The 20,738-nt window shown below is 46.6% G+C and overlaps 1 protein-coding gene across 2 annotated transcripts; it reads left to right on the forward strand.

Moving 5' to 3' along the window:
• The first annotated feature begins 2,097 nt into the window (after positions 1–2,097).
• On the forward strand, positions 2,098–20,187 carry CTXND2 (cortexin domain containing 2). 2 transcript variants are annotated; one of them, XM_085637771.1, is made up of 2 exons: positions 2,098–2,354; positions 17,106–20,187. In XM_085637771.1, the coding sequence occupies exon 2, from the start codon at positions 17,141–17,143 to the stop codon at positions 17,306–17,308; it is 168 nt and encodes a 55-aa protein (XP_085493897.1). In that variant the 5' UTR covers positions 2,098–2,354; positions 17,106–17,140; the 3' UTR covers positions 17,309–20,187. The 2 variants fall into 2 exon arrangements, with proteins under 2 accessions (XP_085493897.1, XP_085493898.1); XM_085637772.1 differs by lacking the exon at positions 2,098–2,354 and adding an exon at positions 6,365–6,682.
• Positions 20,188–20,738: the final 551 nt, after the last annotated feature.

Genomic DNA, 20,738 nt, shown 5'->3' on the forward strand with positions numbered 1-20,738 from the left:
TCCTGGACGTTGAGAGGGTGTTGTAGCCATGGCTCATAGCCCATGAAATTAAAACCTTTTAGCCTACATATGACTGTAATCTGGTAGTTTCGGGTGTTTTTCAGTGACTAAGCTGATGCCTTTAATAGAAGTCAAGCTATTTTCAACAGTTTTTTTCCGCTTTCATATCTTTTTTTTTTTTGCACATGCCCTATCTTGCACTGGGTATCTGGGAAGCCATCTTTGATTTTTAATCCACACTGGCCCCTCAAGGGCATTCTACGTGCTTCAGCACATCTCACTAGGGCATGAAGAAATATGACCACATCATAACACGGTGATGGCACTCCACAGGTCCTCCTTGCCGGCTCCCGCCATCTTCAAGCTCAGCTGCATTATGTGTAAAGGTATCACAGTGCGTTAATAGTTCACAGACCAGCTACCTTTCTCATCACTCCTTGACTTTATGCTCGTCATTGACCCAGTACAGTGCTCCACAGCTTTCAGCTAATCTTGCACCATACGACCGACACCCCTGCCTTCTTGGACAACAAGCTTGCCATATACTGTGGCTCTCCACACACCCACAGCAAGGTCACCTTCAGACAAAAGAAGAGCAGATGTGCTAAAAAGAGAAAAAACAAGAAAAAGTCCTTTCCCATCTATGCCTCAGGAATCTGTAGTGTTTCCCCATATCCATCTGGACAGCCAAAATCCAGCTCCAGTTTAGGGAACAGCGAATGCTCAACATTAAAAGGAAAATAATCACGACTCAGTCACGATGCACAGACCATCTTCTCCTTCTATCACATGCTGACTGTGTCTTTGATCCTGTACTGTGCTTAGAAGTCTTTCTGCTTGGTTTGCGCTATGTAAATCCCACATACACATATATGTATCTAATGCACCACTCTCGAAACAAATTGTTAACTTTTGATTGAACTTATAAGTTTTGGAGAGACCGAGGCCAAAGCGTTCCATCCAATGTGACTGATATTCATTTCCAGTCAATTGAAATGTAAAATATATGTGCTTATTGTATTAGTGTTAATAGTTATGTTTTTATTTTACTGATATAGGCACCAAGAAACTTGCTTTTTGGAAAGTCACTTAGCAATAGTCTATTAACCCTTTCGCTGCGGCGGGAATTCTGCCGCAGCGCTGGGGGGGGTTGGGGGGGCAGCGCGGTGGCGCTGTGCTCATGACGGAGTGGTTCCGTCATGACTCCGCCCAGTTGCATTGTCCCCCCGCACAGGCGGGGAAACAGCGCCGCGTGGGCGGAGCGGCCGCCAACGGTCGCGGCATGACGGAACCACTCCGTCATGAGCACACGGCAACCGTGGCTCATGACGGAATGGCTCCGTCATGAGCAGGGGAGGGGTTAATGGCACCTCCAATGATGTCATTTTATGTGATTTCACGTTGTATGCAAAGTAGGAGGGCTGTTTCTACCATTAGGCAAGACTAGGCAGCCGCCTAGGGCGGCAAAAGGGGGAAAAAATATTGTTGAATGCAAGTTCTTTTATATCTAATGCATTAATTCTTCCAGCCTGGATGACAGGGGGAGTGAGTGATGGTAGTAAAAGGGAGGGGGCGGCATTTTTCAATTCTGGCCTAGGGCGGCACAACACCTAAAAACGGCCCTGGGCCTCAGACCTTCCCTTTTAGCCCAGGGCCAAAAGTCCTTGGCCCGGCCCTGGTTGGAGCTGTAAAGGGTCACACAGAGCAGGTATGAAGGGGCAAGATGAATTCCGTGGGGTGGGGGGTGCTTACATGTGAGACGCAAAGAACCGGCTGGTGGGCTGGAGAGGGCGGGGGCTTAGGACAGGAGGTGTAGGGTGAACTACTAAAAATGCATTAAATAAACTGCTCCTGCCCCCCTCGCCTTCAGTACGACTGGGCGGCGGGGGGGGGGGGGCATACAGCGCGGGCACAGGCAGAAGTAAGGCGGGCAGAAACGGGGGCAGAGCAGGGGGTGAAGGGTGGAGCCCTGGGAGCCGTGAGACAGAAGACACGGAGACGCAGGTGGGGAGGGGGCAGGACAGGCGCGAGGACGCGGGATAGGCAGCCAGGGGGTGGGAAAGGGGAGGAGGAGGAGGCGGCAGAGCGAGCAGGTGACGAAGGGCTGGGACAGTGGGCCCGAGGCGACAAAAGACAAGGAGCGGAAAGCGTGTGAGGAGGGAGGCAGGGCAGGACCCGACTGTCCGTGAAGCGGGGACTCGTGAAGGCAGACGGGGCAGGCGCTGGGAGGAAGGACAGCGGCTCCAGGACAGAGCAGAGGCTCCGTGCACACGGCCACCAGCGCAAGGACAGCTGCAGCCGCGGCCGGGGGTCCTTTAAGAGAGCGGAGTCACCGCTCTACACGGCGTTTGCAGGTGAGTCTATCAGCAAAGCGCCTAGAAGTGAGAGGACACCCTTTGTACGCTCAACAACTATAAACTGCCCAGTGTGCACACGTGTCATGCATACCTTGTCTGTGTGTGTTCTGCACACATACTAGTTGTCTGTCTGGAACACGTACACGTGTGCAGTTCGTGCCTACACGTCCTTCCTGTGCCGTCTGTATTGGTTATCATAACTATCCCCTCTATGCATTAATATTCCATCTATGCATCTTTAGAATGTGCGTGTAGATGTTGTATGCGTGCTCTGTGCACATAGTTATCTTCGTGTGTGCAGTGCCTACATGTGTGTGTATATCGCCTAAATGTATGTTATCTGTGTACTGTGTGCGTACGTATGTTAACTATGGTTCACCTGTACATATCCATGGCATGTTCTCTGCTTCTTGGCTCCCTCTGTTCATAATTTATTTACAATTCACATGTATATTTCCTGCCTGCATGCTGTCTCTACATGTAATCTGGCTAAAATCCACACATTCCTATCTTTTCTGTGCACTGCCTGCACACAATACCCTCCACCTGTCTTATGTCTGGCGTCTGTACATGTGATTTACATGAATGTATCATGTCACAGATGTCTGCCCCCTGTCTCTACACATGAGCAATCTATGATGCACATGTACATATCTACATGTATCCTGTCTTTACATACACCGTATCTGTGATAAAGACATACATATCGGTATTTTCTACTTGCTGTCTATATGTGCATGGTTTTGTATATATGTTCGACGTATAGATGTAGTGCTATGTGTATATATGTCTCTTTGGCATGCCTGATATCTAAAGTCATACATTGATACCACAAAGTGGCATCTTCCTCAAATAAATCTCAATTTCGGGCCTTTCAGAGACTGGCGGGTGACAGATGAGGGAAAAATGCAAGCTATTCAGGAAAACTAATTTTCTTTTATTACTAGATCAATAACCCCATTTATAGCTGATGTTCCCTTTTATCAAGAGAAGCACCCATAGGTGCTGAGAACTGCACACTCAGGGCTAAGGAGGGGGGTCTGGTGGAATGAGGCAGGATGTGGGCCTAGGCCGGGGGAGTTGAAGGGGGGGCAAGGTGTAGATTGATGGAGAGCAGAGGGGAGCATTGCTTTGGCCTCACTTTGGACTAGTAGTGATATTAAAATAGATTTCATTTATACTTCACACACCACTAAACCGTTTTTATTCTCTGTCCTTTTGATTACAGATATCATTATCATCTAGCACCTAGCTCAATGAGGTGAACATATTTTAGTTTATTTTAATGGCTTGCTGTTTAAACCGAGGTTCGTTCATTTTAGGTATTTTACGTTAATATTGTTACCAGTGTTTAAGAGGCAGAAGAGGCGGGCAGAAGCAGTCTATTTTACTTCCTACATTTCTATAATTTAAAGAAAACGATCCATTAGAATAACTATTTCTAATTAGAATAAAAATGTTTACTTCCTCCAAAATCGAGATCTCCAGCTACACCAACTTTGGTGTGAGTAGGTCAATGTCGCTTGTTGTATTTTTCTTATGTCTTATGTTGATTTGTGTGATTCTTGACAGCTCATCTAGACCTTCACATTTATGTACAACTCAAGTTTTATGTCCGGAGTGAGTAGCTGACCAGGATCTATTTTTCCCAGATCCCGTGTTGCGTGTCGATTATGAGTAGCTTACACAGACACTTAGTCGAAGTCTCGGATTGTTCAATATCAGGTCAATGTGGTGGGTCTTCCCATTATGTTCATCTGGTAACATATCATGTCTGTGCAGCTCACATTGTATTGTTTTTTGTTGATCTTCAAATAGGTGTGAGTAGCGTATGCAGTTCTATGTTTTTTAGGTCTTGCTCACCAGACAAGTTTTAGCCGTCTTTAGGTGAAAGGCTCTTTTGGGCCATGGTAAAAACATGCAGTGGGCAAACAGCCCACCCACTGCTTACCACAGGTTGTCTTTATTTTCCATCTAATTGACTTGCTTTTTATTTGACGACTTGCCATCATCTTCTTGTGATTGTCTCTCTCCTGGACTATAGCTTCTTGGCCATCATTTTGATTGGCTAACATGTATCCTACCTCTCCTCCCATTAAAGGAAATACTTTTTTCGGTTCCATTAAACACTCCATGAGGGTGCATGTGTTTTCTTGCTTTCTCTTGTGTTTTGCTTCCCTCTCAAAATATCCCCGCCCGTTGCTCCCTCTTTACCCACTTTCCACCCGCTCCCCAATTCCTACCCACCACTGCTATTTAAGTAAATAAAAGATTTTAACTTTAATTTTTTTGGAAGGCTCTGGGGCCGCCATTTGCTGCCAGGGCGATCCACCCCAATGCTGCCCTCGACTACTTCTCACCGGGACTATTCCACATTTAATAAAAGCATTTTTGCATTTTTGGGGGGGAGAGGTGGGGGATTTATCAATCCAAGTGGCGTCTGCCACCTTGGATTGGTAAATAAATATAAAAATAGAAAAGAAAACGGCATCTTCCTCATTTAGTGGGTTGTCACATGTTCGGAGTCATATATAGCCATGCGTCATCCCACATGAGCGCACCTATGGAATGAGGGGTGGCCACATAGGAATGCTTTTTCCCCCCTCTCTTTTATCTGGCTGATGCATCGCAACACCAGCAAAAAGCATTGGCAAAGAAAACAGTTCAACAAGGCGAGGCCTATTGGCTTGGCAGTGCTTGTTATTTTTCTGAAAGTGACGCGCTCTGTGAAGTGTGTATGCCCAGGTTGGGCCCCGTAGCTCCCTGTGCTTTAGGGCCCCAAGCTACATCTCAAATATAAGGTTTTTCAAGTCTGTATGTGTAGAGGGGTGTTGAGGGATACCACATGTCTTGTTTTTCTCTGTGTTTGAGCTTTGAGGCGTGGGGGGCATGGAATGACATGTCTTGCTGCTCTGCCCCACCTGCATTGCCATTAAACCCCCTGCCTGAGAAGAACGTGTGTGGTAAGTATTGTGAATTTGTGTCATCCTCAGGAGACCGCTCCAAATGTCTGGATATTCTCAGCGGCTTGGCGAGAGGCCACTGTAATCCCTTCTCACCATGGTCACTTTCTTAAACACTGTCACTTGATCGCGAGAAGAGGGCAGGGAACCCTTTCAGCTGTCACTGGCTGGCATGCACGTGCCATGCGGTGGACCCACGGATATATATGGCTGCTTCAATTTTGCTATGCTGCGGCAATATTTATTCAGTAAAGTGCATAGTGAGTTGCCCTGGGGGTAACAGGCCCTTACCTCCTTGATGACATTTCCCAACAGCCCCCCCCAGAAACAAAGAAATGCTCGCTTATACCCGGTGTGTGTGGCTCACTCGCCCTCAGTCCCACCAGCTTTCGAATCGAATTCCAAGCCCGACCTGCTACTCAGAGGACTAATTCATCCACTCCAGGATTCTACGTTTGACCTCGTGGTGGCAGGTTGGAATCCTGGCCGGCCCACTCAGCCTTTCATCCTTCCTTGGTCGATAAAATGAGTACTATTGAGTTGAGACGAAATGAGCATTTGTTATTCAGTACAAAGATGCCTCAAAGGGGGAGCTGCTTGCACGTTAAAGATCCGCACTTAGTTTTGTGTAGCGTCTATAAGTGCGGTTTTCAAGGCGCTTGGACATCAGTTTGAAAGGCACTTGTGAGAACTAATTCTCGACGGCCAGATATTCTATTTTCACAGTAGTCTTAACATATCCCGAAGGTCCCATGATGTTATGGAACTGTGTCTTTTGTTGCTAGAAACATAATTTAAACGATGTTTTTGGAGGCAAAACATGGCACGTCACCTAATTTCTTTTCAGATTGGAAAGTGGGTATAATTCAAAGATCTTGTGATCTGGGGCCTGGTGTCCTGTGAGCAGGGGGTGAGGCGGGCTAGAGGTCTATTCCAGAGCTGCAGCCCCGAAGACGTGTGGGGGAGCAATCCTGCCGGGTGGGGGGAGGAGGGAGACGGGGCGAGCAGCGGGACGCGGGCTCGCAGACTCGCAGTCCGCTTTGATATTCAGCCGTAGGTGCAGGGAGATCCCGCGCCGTAGTGGAGTCTGCCCCGATGGCTGACACTCGGACCCCGACAGTACCCGCCGGTGGGCCCCGGACCACCCCTGCCCATTACCTGCCGTGGGGGTTGCCCACCTAAGCCTCCGCAGGCTGCAGCAATGCCCCTGTCAGTCGCCTGGCCTGCCTGCTCATCCTGCAGCGGAGCACGGGCTTCAACCCCCCCCAGCCCCGGGTCCACGGCCTCCGACCCCCCGCGGCACGCCTGTCCCAGCCCGCAGCCCCGCCGGGGGGCACCGCGGTACCTGCAGAAGCGCCGGCGGTGAGTGGAGGCGCGAAGACTGATGGACTCCAGAGGATTGGAAAAGTGGGACGTGAGATTCAGAAATTGTGGCTGTTGGTGGTTAGTGTGTATTTGACGGTGTGCTGGTGCACAGAGTTTTCTGGGACTGTCTTTTTATCCCTTCCATCCCCCCTTTCCTTTCCTTCTTCTATTTCTAATTTTCATTCTTAAGGGTTTATCATCATTTTTCGTGTTCGTTCTGTTTTCTCTTTCCTACCCCTTTTATTGTAACATGTACGTTCTTTTCCCTCGCTTATAATGATTTTGCTAACCGTTCAAAGCAGTGTGTAAATATATATATATCTCATACTGAGGTGTCTGTGGTATTTCATGGGTTTACTCCCTCCATTTCTGGGTAAACCCCAGGTGCATATGACTGCGGTATCTCTCTCAGTCCCAGGGTCCCTCCTCACAGCTCCTGCGGATCTGCTAATACCCACTACCACTGTGGTGCCTGGGGTAATTCTTGGGTTCCCTCTCCACTGCTTCAAATGTCCTATTGTTTCAGACACATACATGTGGTGACTGTTTTTTCTGGACCCCACTATTGTCAATTCATTAGGCGCCCTAGTCCTGTTCTCATATTAGACGCCGTCGTGTGCTTAATAGGCAGATTGATTTCCTTAATATTAGTCTAATATGCCGAGCAGGACATTAAACAAACAAAAATACAAATGAAAAAGGGTTTTACAGATTGTAATCCTATACAAGGAATAAAGTCAGGGCTGGGATCCTCGCTCTTTTATTGCACCGCTTGCTCCCTGGTCACAACCCACATTAGTTGTGATTTTACGTTAGGTAGATTGGGAGAAATGTCCCCCCTTAATTCTGGGGCTTAATCAGATTAAGAAATACTTTATTTCCAAGAAATATATTCTTATAGAAATATTACACACTTTAATCGTCGCTCATACGTTTACGTAAAGCTTTTTTCTTTACTCAATGGCTACCAGTTCCGAAAAGATGTCTGTTCACGGCGCTCTATCTGTATCATGAAGTGTTAGACCTGCCATCTTTTGGCGTGTTTCTTTTTACTTTTTACTTTCTGACCTCCTAGTTTTGATGGTGTGCTGGGCTTCATTTTTGCTGGTTTAGGGTCTCTGCGCACTTTTTCACTGCTATTCAGTTCTATAGTGCAAGTGCTTCTACTGTAAATTGTGGTATGATTGTTTTTCCATGATTAGGATATTAGATTTGCCAGTACATCCCTAGTACAGTGCACTGTGTGTGCCCCGGGCACATAATCAAATGCTACTAGTGGGCTTGCAGCACTGGTTGTGCCACACATACCAGTAGCCTTTAAAAGGTGACTCAGATCTGCCACTGCATTGTCTGCGTGCAGTTTTAACTGCCATGTCGACCTGGCAAGTGCACCCATTTGCCAGGCCCTAACCGTCCCTTTTTCTTACATGTAAGGCCCCCCTCAGGTAGGCCCAAGGTAAATCCCATGGGCTGGGTGCAGTGTATGTGAAATGTAGGACATGTACTGGTGTGTTTTACATGTTCTGATAGTGAAATACTGTGTATTTCGTTTTTCACTATTGAAAGGATGTCTGTCCCTATAGGCTGTCATGGGAGATGCACTGTAACATTTTACAAGCGTAACTTTCCATTGGGAGAAGATGGAGAAATTTAGTTTAGGCTTCCTGAACTCAGAATTTAAAACTACATCTTTTAGTAAAGATGATTTTTATATTGTGTTTGAAAATGCCACTTTTAGAAAGTGGGCAATTTCTTTCTTAACCCCTTGCATGCTTCGGACGGCCCCCAGCCGTCCAACGTCAAGGTGGGCATGTGCGGAGGATGGCGAGGGGCCGTCCAAATCCCGCCCACTAATTAATTAGCCAGCACAGCGGGGGAATGTGTGCAGCACGTAAGGGGTTAACCATCCCGAGTGCCTCTGCTTGTTTGTGTATTCCCTGTCTGGGATCAGAGTGACAGGAGCAGTGGATGTGCATTCGCACAAGACAGAAACAGAATGGGGGGGGGGAGTTGAGGTGTGTCCTGCCTTTCCTGGGTGACTCATAGCGAGACTGAATAGACCTGGCTGCATTTAGAGTATTGGGAGGAATTGTCGCTTGCACCTGAATGAACTGTGGCTGCTTCTCACAAAGCTGTCTCCCCCCCTCCTACTGGAGTGAACTTGGCCGGAGCCAGGCAGAACTGGTTTATGTATGCGAGAGGAACTCTGTTTGTGCCAACTTCCAAGGGAAATGTGGTATAAACATTAGGACCCTCACCCCAGGACTTTAGAACTCTTTGGGATTAAGGAACCTGCCAAGAAGAAGAGCTATAGAAGCTGAGAGGAGAGACTACCACTTTGCTGTGTTGACCTGCAGTGGCTGCTTCTGTCTTGGGCAGTGAAAGGACTGGACTGAACTTTCCACTACTTCTTTTTCTGAGTATCTCCAAGGGCTTGAGGTAGAGCTTGCCCCCTGTTCAAGATGTCTCAGGAACAGCAAAGACTTTGTCTTCCTCTGGGTACTCCTATCTGGAACAGTGTGTTTCAGCTGCCACAGAGGAAACTAGCAACCCAATGTCGTCATCGAAGCAGCTGCTGGCTCCCTGACCTGTAGGCACAGCAGAGGGCACCGCCGCACTTCACACCACAACCCTGGTCTCACCGCCGCCACCTTCTGATGGCGCCACCGAGCTGCTTTTTGCACCACGACCTGTGGACGTGGCACTTCGCACCACCGCGCTTCACACCACCACCCTGGTCTCACCGACAACGACGCTGCAAGGTGACATCGACACTGCTGCCTGCACCGTGGTTTGAGGGCACGCCACACTGCCCCGTCCCACACCTCAGTCTTGGCCCATCTACTCCAGGTCGTCACCCGATGCCACTGCTTGCACCACGGCCTGTGGGTCCCGCACTTTGCATTGACCCATCTTGCATCACAGCCTTGGGTCTACCGATGACAGCGCTTCAGCAACGACGACGACGCTGCTTGCACCATGACTTGCCAGCACCGCGACAAGCACTGCCCCACTTCGCACTGCAGCCTCGACGCCGGCCCTCCTGACTTCCTCCTCACAGAGTTCGACCTGCACGAGTGTGACTTAAAGGGCCTGACAACTCCTGCACTGACCTCCAACCCGATGCCTGCCGATGCCGGCTCTTCGGAGCTCATTGCAAGGTCCCCGACGCCCAGCATTTTTAAAGGTACTGTTTTGCAGGTCTTCCCGACACCGTAGCTGGTCCACGACACCGTGCCTGGCATGAAGCGTTGGATTTGTTGTTCACGACGCTGTGATAGCCCCGGACGGAGTTATCGATTTCAAGGAACTGTATTTAAAGTCTATTTTTGCATTATCAGCCTCTTGATAACTGTATGTTGGACTTTTATAGTTGTAGTCTTTTTTTACGCAGATAAATATTGGCTATTTTTCTAAAACTGGTGTGGTGTCCTTTTGTAGTGTTTTCACTGTATTATTGTGTGTTATGTGCAAATGCTTTACACATTGCCCCTGAGATAAGCCTGACTGCTCATGCCAAGCTACCTGTCACGATTCGCTCCCTGCACTCTCGTGCCTCCCAACAGGGGGCCGTATTGTGGGACTTTACAGTGTTCTGATAGGCTTCTGGACCCTCCCTGTCATGCATATACTGACTTCCAGTCATTTTTGGCGCTACTTGGAAATTGCCATCCATTTCCAATCCGTCAGGGCTTTGTGGAAGCCAGCCAGTTCATGCTTGAAACTCCATTACCTAGAATTCCCTGCTCACTGCTTCATCTCCACCCCTGCAGGCCAAGAATGGGTGGAGGATTCAGCTCACATGTGGTTGGCTGCTGCTAGCCTGCTCACACCTGATGCATGTGATAACTAGCTCCTTTCAGCCCAGCATTGGTCATTGTAGCTGTGTTCCAGTGAGACCGATCCTTGTTTCCTGAGCTTATGATATCCTTGTTTCCTGAGCTTTTGATATTCCGTGATTTCTGAGTTATAGCTATTCCTTGATTCCTGAGCTATAGTTATTCCTTGTTCCTGATGAGCACTGCTTGCAGTGCACTCTTGACTCCTTGACTCCAGAGCTGTAGCTATTTCTTGTTCCTGAACTAGCACTGCCTTCAGTGTTTCTTCGATTCCTGTTCCTGAGCTGCAGCTATCCTTGTTTCTGAGTTAGCCACTGCCTGTAGTGTTACCTTGATTCCTGTTCTGGAGCTATAATATTCCTTGTTCCTGAATTAGCAATGTCTTCACTGCTATCTTGACTCCTGATGCTTAGCTATTCGTTGTTTCCTTGATTCCTGAGCTAGTACAATTTAATGTACCATTGAATACGTTCTCCTGTATTTCCCTTGTCCCAGTTCTTTCTTTTCTTCCCATTACCTCTGATTCAGTCCCTAGTTTTGAGTCTTCCTATTCTACTGTCTTGCTTCTAGTTTCCTTGTATGATTGCTTGCTTTCTGCCAAGTGTGTTCTTGTTTCCCTTCTTTCCTGTTAAGCACTCCTCCTTGCTAGCTCCTTGTCTATTGTGACTGTGTATTTAGTTCTACCTCCTTGCTGTTACTGTCTTGTGTGTTCCTGTTTGATCGCCAGGATCCGTGGGCACAGCTGACTACCTAGGTGGTGTTTCTTGTTCACTGTGAGTATTGTCTTTGAGTTACATTTATAACATCACCATAGGTATCAGCTCCACAGACCCTGCCTTTGCATGCATATCCTATATGTGGGTATTTGCAGTCAGTGTCTTTAACAGCAATTGTGGGTGAGGAACTTACTGAGCTTCAGTCTTACTGCGTGGAGCTCCCAAGTGCTTTACCCCACATTCCCTTTATTGTTGTCATATATATGTCTTGCACGTCCGTCCTGGGTGTAGTTATTCTGAATGCTAAATTGCCTCTTGAGTGCTTATCCCTTCTGAGTCTTAGCCATCTTGTTCCCTTATGGAGGCTTTCTCTATGAATCCCTTTTCTCCTCTGACTTCCTCTGTGATCCTGGGCAGCGCTGTACTCTTTCTGCTTACGTTTTCTACACAGTCACCAGTCCTGGCCCAAATCCCTGACTGTGACCCAGACATAGTCCTGGACAGTCCCTGACACTACCAATGGGGCGAGCAGGGGTTATTTTAAAAGGGTAACTCCCTTATCCTGCTAGAAAGAAGGGTCCCTACTTGGACTGCCAACTAGAGACCCCCTTTTCTAACATAACGCTTTTACTTGGTAATATGTCTAGCCACCTTAGCTTTCATTTCAACTGCTATATTTCTCCCAAAACTCTCCGTTCAAGGACGGCCAATCTCCTTTTAGTTGTCCGGTTTCCTAGAGCTCGAATGGGTGGGTGTACCTTCTCATACAATTGAAGTTTGGAGTCTTTCCTTTGCAACACATATTGAAAGTTGTGTTCTGAAATTGAGAAAACTCTTAAATCACATATATTTAATTCTGAGTAGGACTATTTGCTTTCTTCCAGTTTGGACTCAGCGCTGGGATGCACTCCACCTGGCTGATGCTGTGCTTCATAAGTCTTTATCATATTATATCATGTCATCAAGCTTATTATGTATCTTATTATATTTTTTACAACTTTAATCAAGTCTGCTTGTTAATAGCTCTTCATAAATGAAATTCATGCCTCTGTGCATCCAACTACTGCGGTCTTAGTTGGAGATGCAATATGGTGCCTCACTAGCCATGTCATTTTTGATAGCACAGCGCACAAGCCTTGACAAAACAACTAAACTTGCCTGTGGGACCTTTTAGAAAACCTAGTTTTGCCAAAGTTCTTTTTAAAAAAATGAAAGCGGGGGGAAAAGCAACATTGGTAATGGAGGAAGGGATCTGGGTTAAATCCATCGTTCTTTTGCTCACTACTCCACCCCAGTTTGGACCCAGCCATATGCAAACCAGTCTTGACCCTGCTCCTCATGGGAACAGTCCAGCCCGAACTGCCAAGCCCTATCCTCACTGGACTGGAAACAAGCATCCTGGGACCGGTTTCGGGGTATCAACCCTAATCAGCCGGGCTAGCTTGACTCCAGTGGCATGGAGAGCACGGGACCCACGTCTGGACACTTGGGGCGAAAAATGCTGCAGTAACAAATGATGAAAGGAATGCTGAATAAATAAAACATTTACCCCCAGTCAAGAGATCTGGATTAAATCAACCGTTCTTAACGTACAAAGATGGCTACACTTGAAATTATGCACCTAGGGTTTAAAAGCGCGTGTGCGCACATAGGAGTTTGGGAAGTTGTTAGTTCTAAGCAGCATTATGCACTTGCAGCACTTGTGCTAATCAACAAATTTGCATCATCCACGTTCAGTTTTCATTGCATCGCCCACCCAGCACACTAATATACAACGATTTTAACTTGATACATATCAATTCCTACTTTCCTGGACATGCTCAAAAGCTGGACAAAAAAACCTAATTACAGCTACATTGCCTGTCAAAACTTTAACCAAAAAAACCACCCAATCATCTCTACCCAAAATGAGATAAGGCTATCTTAGAAAGCTATGCTCTTGCTGTCTTGAATCGTATTCGGCCCCTTTTCACCTGCTTCTGCAGTAGACTTTTCTCCACGCACTTATTTCTTTTAGGCTTTCTTTTTCGTTGCTTTTCTGTTTTGTAGCTATTTTATTTTCCCAAGGAACTCACTTGGATCAATTCCTTTTCTTCCACTTATTCTTTCTAGAAGCGAGTTGCACCACGCTATGCACGGAGACATCCGCATTTCTCTATTTATGCTTCTTTCTCAGAAATTATTTCTTCATTTAATTCATCATTTTACTTCTCTGCTTCAAGTGTCTTTTATATTTACTCATGTCAACTTTCCAGATACTACTTCAATTAGTCTTTCTACTGTCAATGTCTGAGTGTCCTTTCACTTTAATATTCTTTTCCCCTTCTCTTACTCTGCTATGCTTTCTCTTTCTCTCATCTGTCTGCTTTTTCTCCCCCTGCATTTTCTTTTATTGGTTTTTGCTTAAACATGCATGTGTTTTCCAGCTGTGCAGCTCGTGTATTTTTTCCACACCTCCTACTTTGTGTTGCTCTCTCTAGCCCGTGTGCTTCTCTCCCCCATGCTTCTCTTTCTCGTCTGCGTGCTTCTCTCATTCATGTGCTTCTTTCCCCCTAAGCAAAGTGATGCCGACCTGAAGGTATGTATGTTTGAAACAACAATCCAAGCCAGGAGGAACCAGAAGGAATAGAGACCAGCGCTAGAAAAACAGAAGGGTTTAATCTGTCCTTCAAAACAGTTTAATCTCCAACTTTTTCTAATTTCTTCTGTGAGTTTATTAAAAAGCCTGGAGGCCCTGCACAATAAATCTTAAAAGTGAGCTTCATACTACTGAAGAAGGCCCCTTTGCTATCTATACAATTTAGTTTAATCTTTTAAAGAAAAAGTTATGGTCACAGACACAATATATTGGCTCACAAAGAGCTTTCAAAATGTAATCCAAACCTTTACAGGCTCCAATACAGATGTAAGTATTAGACTACCTATCAGCTATCTATTACATACTCCAGTCACACTTGGCTGGTAGTATATAAGCTTTTGTTACCAGTCTTTCTCTGCTTCTTTTCATTGGTATTAATGCTGTGTGGTGAGGTAACCAGATACGATCTGCCACCTCGGTATCCAGATTTACCATGATGCAGAGACAGGTGGATGGAAATGTGCGCCGGGTGGTGTCTTCCCTCTGTGGGCAAATCTCTCTCTGGACAACGCTTCCGCTGTGGGTGGCGGGACGCATTGCACTATCCAAGATGGTGATGCTACCATGTCTCCTGTACTACTTTGTCATTGTTCCAATCTACTTGCGGAAAACTTTCTTCATTTCACTTGGGCACAATCTTGGTGACCTCATCTGGCACGGCACCCACTGCATCTTGGTGCTGCCAAAATTGTGCTTGCCGAGTCATGGGCATGCTGGGGGCACCCAACTTTGAGCACTACTACCTTGCCGCTCAATTACAGTGGATAGCACTGTGGTTTGTGGAGCGGGATCTGGACGACACAGCAACATTGACATCACCACCGGGGACACTGGAACGTATATTACACCTCTTTCACACCCTTACCTGTGCTCTCATTCCACCCATACATCGTTTATCTGTGGCACTCTGCTGCTTTCACTGTTGCCTACGCTTCACCCACGCCACAATACTATACCCCCCCTTGCTCCTATTTGCTGGGCACACCCAGGGGGCGAGTGCATGTCACGTAGACGGCAGTCGCCCACTCTGCAACTTGGGCAACCTTTTTTCGGACGCTGAGCTTGTTCATTTTGCGAATCTGAGCAACCAAACTGGTCTCCCTCCAGCATAGTTCCTCACGTACAACTCTATTGCACACACCCTACGAGCAGGATGGGGACTGCTGCAACCCAAACCAGGCACGCACCAGGTGCTCCAAAGTATACACCTATTAGGCACGGGATGCCACTTGTTCACATTGTTCACTAAGGCACTCTGTAAACACACTTGCCCAGCCCTCGTAATGCTTTGCGATCAGTCGAATGGAGACCTGGAAAGGGCTCTTAACAAAGTGGAATGGGCCACGGTCCTGGCCTCCCCTGCCACTGTCTCCTGGCTCGCGTGTTTCAAATTAATACAATTTTATATCCTGCATAGGACTTACCTTACCCCTGCACAGATCAATCGGTTCTTCCATCGTACTGGCACATCCTGCCCCGCTGCCTGCACGAGAACGCAGACTTTGTGCATATGCTTTGGTCCTGCCCCATGCTAGCTGGTTACTGGTTGGTTGTTGCTGACTACCTCTCCCGTGCCACTCCGGTACCTTTGCTACACACCTGGGGTGCTTGCGCTCTTGACCTTTTTCCACGTCCTAAGAAAAAATAGGGCAGTCATTAGGTTCACGGACCTGGCACTCCTTCTAGCTAAATGAGGAATAACGTGCACCTGGAAGGAGTAGGCCCCTCCCCGACTGCTCGCTTGGGTTTGATCGATAGAGGTGTGGACGAGGGCAGAGGGTACAGCCCTGCAGTCTGAGGAGCTCCAGGGTCTCCAGAAATACCCAATACCAACGCAGACTTTGTGCATATGCTTTGGTCCTGCCCCATGCTAGCAGGTTACTGGTTGGTTGTTGCTGACTGCCTCTCCCATGCCACTCCGGTACCTTTGCTACACACCTGGGGTACTTGCGCACTTGACCTTTTTCCACGTCCTTAGAAAAATAGGGCAGTCATTAGGTTCACAGACATGTCACTTCTCCTAGCTAAATCAGGAATAACGCACACCTGGAAGGTGCAGGCCCCTACTCGACTGCTTGCTTGGGTTCGATTGATAGAGGTGTGGACGAGGGCGGAGGGTACAGCCCTGCAGTCTGAGGAGCTGCGGGGTCTCCGGAAATACCCAATACCACATCATTGGGATGCCCTGCTCCAGACTTTCAGATCTGAAGCGCCCATCCCCGATCCTCCCACACCAGCCCAGCTGTTGGCCCCACTGGACCCGGAACATGTCTCCACCGCTGGAGACCCAGCCCTGCTCGCTGCATCTTGCATCTTGCCTGTCACACCCCTGACCACCCGCCACTGAAGGGCAGATCTGTTATCCCCTTCTCTCGCACCACTCCCCTAGCTTCCCCTTTCTCCTGATTCTACCCCCAGACTGTATCACAGGTGCTTAGTTGATGTGATGTCCTACCCTGTCATGATGACGTATAGACACACACACGTAATGAGGAGCTGGCCGCTTCTGGGTGCCGACCATGGGCGTTATAGTAGCCCATCCCTAGTTCTGCCTTCCTATCTTCCTGGCAGCACGCCTGCCCTTGATTATATCACTTTTACTCTCTTTTGTTGTGCATTGATGCACCACTACTACTATTGGATTTTATTCCTACAATGTGTCGTTGATCTGATGACCATGTTTGCAAAACCTCAATAAATAAATTTAAAAACAATTAATGCTGTGTTGTGACAACCCATACCAGCTGAATGTTGAGTTTTTGATAATCCTACTTCCAAATGACAAAGCAGAAAGAACAGATTTTAAAAATGTGGTAAATAAAGTAGGGTGTTCCAAAAATGTAAAAGAGTGACACAGAAAAGACTAGGGAGAAGAAATGTGCATTTCTTTTGGCGGTATTCCAGCAGAATATTGTTTCCAAAATAGGCTCCTGCCAGAATATCATGGGCAGAACATTAAAGACCAAAGGATCAACAAGGAAAGCATATGTAGGTAAGCATAAGTTTACGTCACTGTACAAATGTGTACGTTGACAATATATCTTCAAGGACGATATGTGTTTAACAATAGTGAATGTATACTTAACAAAATGTACTTACCTTGATGATATTTTGTTCCTGGACACTTTTCACACAATACTTGGAGACAATATTTAGATATAGAACCTCTTGAGGCATACAAACCTGTTTGATTCTAATGTGTTCTTTTCTCACACTCTCCTTGGCAGGGCCAGCAAATGAGTGAGAAGGGATTGGTCGACCCATGGATAACCCCACCCCCTACATCGACGTGGACAAAGGCTTTGCCATTGCCTTCTTCCTTCTGCTGTGCTTCTTCCTCGGGGTAGTGATTGTGCGCTGCGCCAACTTTATCATGGACCCATACAAGGACATGCCAGCCTCCATGTGGGAGGAGGAATGCGCAATGTAACAAAGGCCTCAAAGTGGGGCCCGGCACATCTATTCCATCTGGGTACAGGAAAGTGGGAGGAAAGGAAGAAGTGATACCCATTCAAGGAGAGGCGGGAAGGAGAAACAAGCATATGCCGGCCTACAAGCACAAGATGGAGAAATGAAGATGCTACCACTGAAAGAAGATGAAAGTGGATCAAGAGGAAGAATGAGGCCACAACCACTGAAGTTCACGCGGAGCAAGGAAAAATGTGGACAGATGGTGGGAACGGTGGCGAAGCATCACCTGAGGGAAAGTGGTAGTCTAAACCTGAGCTGTAGAAGGTGTAAATTACTAAACAGTCAACAACCGAGCCTTGATCATGGCGTCAACACCTTTTACCTGCCATGGATCCAGTGTCATCGGTTTTGGGTGTCAGTGCTGGCAACTGATGAGGGATTAGTTCCACCTCCCCCAGAGAACAATGTGATCTTGCTCTGATGCAGTTTCCATTTTCTGCACACCTAGAAAACCTGTTAAAAAAAGAGCTACAGTTAGAAAGTCTGGAATTCAAGTACCTTTGCCTTGAAATGTGTGTATTTTCATCTTGTTCCTATGGTCAGATTTAAAAAGAAATAAGAGTGAGTCCGCCGAAAAACTACAAACCGTGCAGTGACACCACCTCTCAAGTCGTTTGCAGAATAATCTGTTTGTTTGGTACCCAAGTCAGTGTGTTGCATCAAGCAGTCTTGAAGCTAGCTCTTGGGCATTACCACTGAAGGCAGATTTGGGCACAAAAATTGCTCAGGATCAGGCCTGCAAAACTGGCCAGTTTTACTCAGGGATGTGATGTCTCCGCACGAGTCCTTGGCTGCATGCATAGTGTTACTTTGCCGACTGTGATAAGTTGACTTATCTTGCCGGGCTCATGGACGCTCACTCAATTACAGCCTTGGTCGTCTGCATGCACTTTAGCCTCCCAGAATATGACCAAGCTCTTATGCATCCATTAGTAACTAGGAAAGCTCATGGTCTCTGCAGACGTTCTTGGATAAGTGGTCAGTTGACATCTCTACTAGGCACAGGGAAGCTGTATCTCAGAAGGGATTCTCAAGTGTGCATGTAGCTCCCACACTGGAGCTTGCTCAGAATGATTGTATCTAATGAGGGCTACGGAGGCGCTCTCCCCAAAAGAGTTTTCAGGTGCACTTATACCAGTCATGAGATCCCTGACTAGCATTAATTTATCTAAAAAGTGTGTGGAAGCCTCTCTTTGCAGAAGTCCTCAGTGTGCATACTGACCGCTCATTTCGGAGGCATCTTACCTCAATCAAGAAAGATCCCTTTGACCCTCAGGCACACATACCATAGGTTATTTTAGCCCTACTCAGCTTTAGTGTATCAAACAGGGTTCTTCTCCTAGATGGAGTCAAGGGGGTGAATGAGAAGTGGCTTGTCGGAGGCCTGCTTAATTTTTATGTTTTCAGCAAGCGTCTTGGAAGATCCCTCTCGATAGGGCCCTCGGGTGCAGCGATTGTCCAGGGTCTTTGTGACCTTTGCGAAGATGGTTCTAATAGCAGTGTTCCTTAGGTGCTCACGACAATGGCTTCTCTGAACCCTTCCCAGCTTTAAGGTCTTTCTACAGGATTAGAGCAGGGCCATCCAGTTGGAATTCTCAGGTATGCATCAACTAACCAAGCCGAATCCTGCTCGGCTCCGATGCGGCAAGCCAATCGGAGAAGCGATCTCATGAACCCTTGGCAGTGTGCGCAGTGATTGCTCAGGGCCCTGCCAAGTGCTGATATTCAGGGCCATTGAAAATATGTGGCAACAAGGAGTTGATTTTGCATTAGGATTGGCTAGAGTATGCAGCATGCAAAAGGTAAATTATGCAGTATATTATGCACTTAAAGGCAATGTATGTGGCATTTTCTGTAGCATTGTGATCCAGCAATGATGATATGGCACATTTGGATTGACTGCTTTAGAAAAGACTTTTATTTTAGATTAATGATTTTGTTTTGCATGGAAATGTAGAACCAGCAAATAACATTTTTTATATTGTCCTCAGCAACTTTGCTCACAAGGCAGAGGAAACTAGTGCGTGTAAGCCATACAATATTGAACTTGGCAGAACACAAAATTACATCCGTACACTACTCGGCTTAAAAGATTCACCTCTTTCACCTTTGTTTTTCAAATTAGTACACTGGATTAAGTCACCTTATTGTTTGACATGTATCAGAAGTAAAAGGTGAATCAGAAAAGGGCTTAGAAGTTTTTTTATCTGGGAGAAAAGAAACAGTCCCTGGCATACTCCGTGGACTCTATTTTGGCTCGCCCGCCCTAGGGCCAAGGCATTCAACCCTAGCCAGGCTCGAGCCATGCCCTGTTCACCACCCATTATTGCCCATTTTCCTGAGTGATTGAACTGTTGGATGCAACCCTTTGGAATTAACCACTGTGGAGAATGTGAATACATATTTATTATTCGTGTTTCTTATTAGGAGGCAGGTAAAAATCAATACAATAGCCATAACCCATTTGAAATATATGTTTACAAACCTACTGAATTATGTCTCCCCTCTTTAAAAGGCTGCAGCTTTGAGAACGTTCTGCTGTAAAATAAAAACTAGTATCAACAGCAGAGATAAACTTTTAAAAAGGCCAATAAAAACATAATTCAGAGGAACAACAATGAAATCAAGTCAAATAGCCATACTATTGATCTGACTAGGAATCTGCTTATACGTCGGACATGGTTCTTTTTCTTAGTGTTCTGTTAACAGTGAACCCCTGTTAAGTTATTTGATTTCAGGATCTTTTCATATTTAATGTTTTCCATCCTGTGTATAATGCATTTAAGCTTGTGAATGTATGTTTGAAAATGAAATTCAATATAACTTTTTTTTAGTCCATTTGGAGATTCATCAAGTCATGGGTCCCAGGGTAAAATTATCACTACTTCAACATGAGAATGAAGGGATCATCTGGACAGAGATGTGGTGGCGGAAGATGCTTTGCACGTCATACGCAAGGCTCTTCGCCATTTTTGATCTGTTTCAGGCATCCGCAGAGTATGTGGCTGACCATTCATTATATATTTGTCAATCCTTAGGTAATGTGAAATTTGCCTTAGAACCACCCAATTCTAGTGACCATGGATATCTTTAATCAGCAACTAAAAGTCAGCAGCTGGGTCGCCGACCAGTCGTTTTTCCCGGCATTGTCACTGTGCCCGCATAATGGAAGGCCTCCTACTGAAGGGCACCGGCCTACTAAGCAACAAGTTCACCATTTCCATTTATTTATTTAAAACATTTCTAAAGCACACTATCACCTTGCAGGTATCCTGGTGCTGAGGGCCCATATGTAAAGAGAGTACTTGCTGCTGTCGGGCGGGTATCTGTGAAATCTAGGATTCCACCATTCCACCTTGAGGGCTTCGAACTGTAGATGTTTCTGTCAC

The sequence above is a fragment of the Triturus cristatus genome, chromosome 12 (genome assembly GCF_964204655.1).
Source record: "Triturus cristatus chromosome 12, aTriCri1.1, whole genome shotgun sequence".
In the NCBI taxonomy this organism is placed as follows: Eukaryota; Metazoa; Chordata; class Amphibia; order Caudata; family Salamandridae; genus Triturus; species Triturus cristatus.

Bases quoted from the DNA above. Each gene is read 5' to 3' on its own strand.
- CTXND2 (XM_085637771.1), top strand. From the start codon at position 17,141: ATGGATAACCCCACCCCCTACATCGACGTGGACAAAGGCTTTGCCATT.